At 37.6% G+C, this 3,186-nt stretch overlaps 1 protein-coding gene across 1 annotated transcript in view; it reads right to left on the reverse strand.

Moving 5' to 3' along the window:
* Nucleotides 1–2,924, reverse strand: part of SMC2 (structural maintenance of chromosomes 2) — a 34,578-nt gene extending 31,654 nt beyond the window's left edge. Inside the window, exons 1-4 of the mRNA XM_087957590.1 lie at nt 2,818–2,924; nt 1,236–1,447; nt 590–739; nt 250–372 (exon numbers count right to left, since the gene is read on the reverse strand). Of these exons, the coding sequence (XP_087813716.1) occupies nt 250–372; nt 590–739; nt 1,236–1,403 (441 nt within the window). The 5' untranslated portion in view covers nt 1,404–1,447; nt 2,818–2,924. The remainder of the gene's footprint in view (nt 1–249; nt 373–589; nt 740–1,235; nt 1,448–2,817) is intronic.
* Between the last annotated feature and the right edge of the window lie 262 nt (nt 2,925–3,186).

Raw genomic sequence — 3,186 nt, forward strand, 5'->3', positions numbered from 1 at the left:
GTCAATGCGGCCCCCGAGCCAAAAAGTTTGCCCACCCCTGGCTTAGAGGCATACAATCAACTATGAAGAACAAAAGATCATATGTTTAATTCTGGGCTGAATTAGCAGAAACTAATTAGGTTTTGACAAAGATGAGCTTAAAAATAGGGAAAAGGCATATTAAATGATAAAAAGCACCACAAGTTCAAAATCTAGAAGGACAATAAAATAAAAAAGAAAGGAAGGTTATGAACGTATATACTACATTACCTGCATAATAAGAAAATGAGGATTATTGACATTCAATCCAACAGAGCAGAAGAGATCTTGTACTCTGGTATTGTTTGCATTGACACCATTGATTAAGTATTTATTTCTGCCTCCAATCACCACCTAGAAAATGAATGACAAAGGACTATGAGCGTGTTTCACCTGGCATCTCAAACAAATTGACTATTTAGCATACACTTTGTTAAAAGTGACCTCCCTTCAAAACTATTAGGGAAAAAAATCAAGATGCAAAGTTTTAATTATTCTACTTGCATCAAGTTTTTAAAAATACTGTAAGGACATCATTTACAGAAATGTTTAACACATCACACTGGCTCACCTGTCTTGTGACTGTTATCTCATCATGATTCTCAAATCCTAGTGGACTCTGCTTCTTATCAAAATTATCAAAAGTGATAGAAACAGAAGCCTTAGTAATTCCAGCCTGCCCATTTTTGTAAACAAGATCTTGCAAGTTAGAAGCTCTCACCTAAAATGCATTTTTAAGACAAAATGATACCAATAAGATAAACAGATAAGGGATGCTTGGGTTATAGGATTGCATCACAAAATAAATTTACTGACTTTATTTAAAACAAATATTATGCTCCTGTATAAACCTTTTGTACATTTTACATATGTTGTCAACTTATCATTCCAATCTATAATTCAGTTCACTTAAGAGATAAGATAAACCCATTTTAAGAGATATGGTGTAGGCAAAATTTATTTTAAAAGATTATTGGAGTCTGCACTTCTCAAAATATTTTGCTTATAAAAATTATTTGTGAAAAGGCCCATGGCCAAAATTCCACAATGTTATACTTTTATTAGATGAATTTGGCATGTTAAATTATCATTCTCTTGGAAATAAAGATTGATGCTTAATACATTATCAGGATTTATATTGAATTTTAAGAATACCCTCCTAAAATGTACTTCAGAGCTAGCATGATTTTTTTTAAAGGTAGCCAATAAATACTTACCTGTGACAGATTGGTGATTCCCAATAAAAAACAGATGGAGTCCAGGATGTTTGATTTGCCACTTCCATTTAAGCCGGTAATAGCATTGAATAGAGGATCAAAATCATTAACCTCTGTCCTTTGAGCGTAAGACTTAAAACCTTCAAGAACAATTGACCTGATGTACATTTCTGCTTATTTCCCTATAGATTACAAATAAATTCACCTCCAACCTATAAAATAAACATTTCTTCCATTATTCAGCAGTTCAAAATATACGCCTGCTTTATAAAATCCATTAAACCCAACAGCTAGGTGTAGCAAAAGCAATTACTACTCAATCAATTGAACAATGTGTAATTTACAAGTAGAAATGGATCATTTCTATATAAATGGATCACATTCATCCTTTTGATAGCAAAAGAACAACAAATTAAACCCCACTGACTTCATCATTATTAGACCTCCCATATTATACGAGAGCAATTAATATTTGCTTTGTAGCCATGTAGATATACTGTATATGGGGAGTTGATAGCATATCTTAAAAAAAAACATTTGGCAAAAAATGTATCCCAACATGAGTTAAGACAAAACCCACAAAATTCTTGGAGTATTTAGGCTTCAACCCACACTCTTGTCTATGAATAAATATACAGATAGTCCTCGACTTATGACCACAATTGAGCCCAAAATTTCTGTTGTTACATAAGACATTTGTTAAGTGAGTTCTGTGCTCCATTTTATGACCTTTCTTGCCACAGTTAAGTGAACCATTGCAATTGTTAATTTAGTAACATGGTTGCTAAGTGAATCTGGTTTCCCCATTGACTTTGCTTCTCAAAAGGTCGCAAAAAGGGGATCACACAACCCCGGAACGCTGCAATGGTCATAAGTATGAACCCATTGCCAAGCATCTGAATTCTGATAACATGACCATGGGGATGTTGCAATGGTCCTAAGTGTGAAAAACGGTCCTAAGTCACTTTTTTCAATGGCCGTTGTATCTTTGAACTGTTGTAAGTCGAAGACTGCCTGTACATAGGTTGCATCTATACAAGATCAGTAATAAAGATGCCTATGTTCAAAATCCAAAACTTGCAATAAGGTATTTTAGATATTTTTGAAACTGCCTATCCAGCATACGCCAAACAATTGGAGAGTCCAAAAAACCTACAGATCCATCCACCTCTGACATACCCCACCCTGCCTTTAAAGCTTTCTACTATGGGATATGCTTATTAAAAAGAAATAAATCAGAATCAGAAGTGTTGGATTCAATCGGATTTACATCGAAGTAAAAACCTCCTTGACAGTCTAAAGCAGGGATCTCCAACCTTGGCCACTTTAAGCTGGAAGACTTCAACCCCCAGAATTCCCCAGCTGGCTGGGGAATTCTGGGGGTTGAAGTCCTCCAGGCTTAAAGTGGCCAAGGTTGGAGACCCCTGGTCTAAAGTGCTCTTTGATTAGTTTAAGATGCTTAAAGGAAGGAAGCAAAACAAAACAACCCACTTGCGGATATTTGGGCCCCTAATAATTTAGGGGGACTCTGATAATGTAGGAGACTCTGATGATTTAGGGGGCTCTGGGCAGAAATACTCACCGCCAGGCAGGGCTGCCTCCCCTTCCAACCGTCTCGACCGCAGCCGGTCTAGCGCCTTTTCCGTTTTCTCCGCTTGAATTTGGCGCGGGGGTCCTTTCGTTCCGTTCCGCGCAGAAGTTCAACTCAGGGCTGTTCCGCATATTGCCTGATTTATTGAATTTTTTGCTTCGTCAAGAAATCGAGTGAGTCAGGCGTTTGGGATAGGCTACCCACGAGGGGAAACAACTTGACGGGCTACTACGCTCCCTTTCGCGCAGCAACGCGATTAGTGAAGAGTTAGAATCCAAACGGAGGGCGGGGCCCGAGAGATTAAAGTAGCCTTACAAATTACTCAGGGCCCGCCCTCCGTTTGGATTTAAAGTGGCAGTT

This window comes from Notechis scutatus, chromosome 2, assembly GCF_049901735.1.
Source record: "Notechis scutatus isolate UNSWTSFEM ecotype Mainland chromosome 2, rNotScu1.2, whole genome shotgun sequence".
NCBI classification, from domain to species: domain Eukaryota; kingdom Metazoa; phylum Chordata; class Lepidosauria; order Squamata; family Elapidae; genus Notechis; species Notechis scutatus.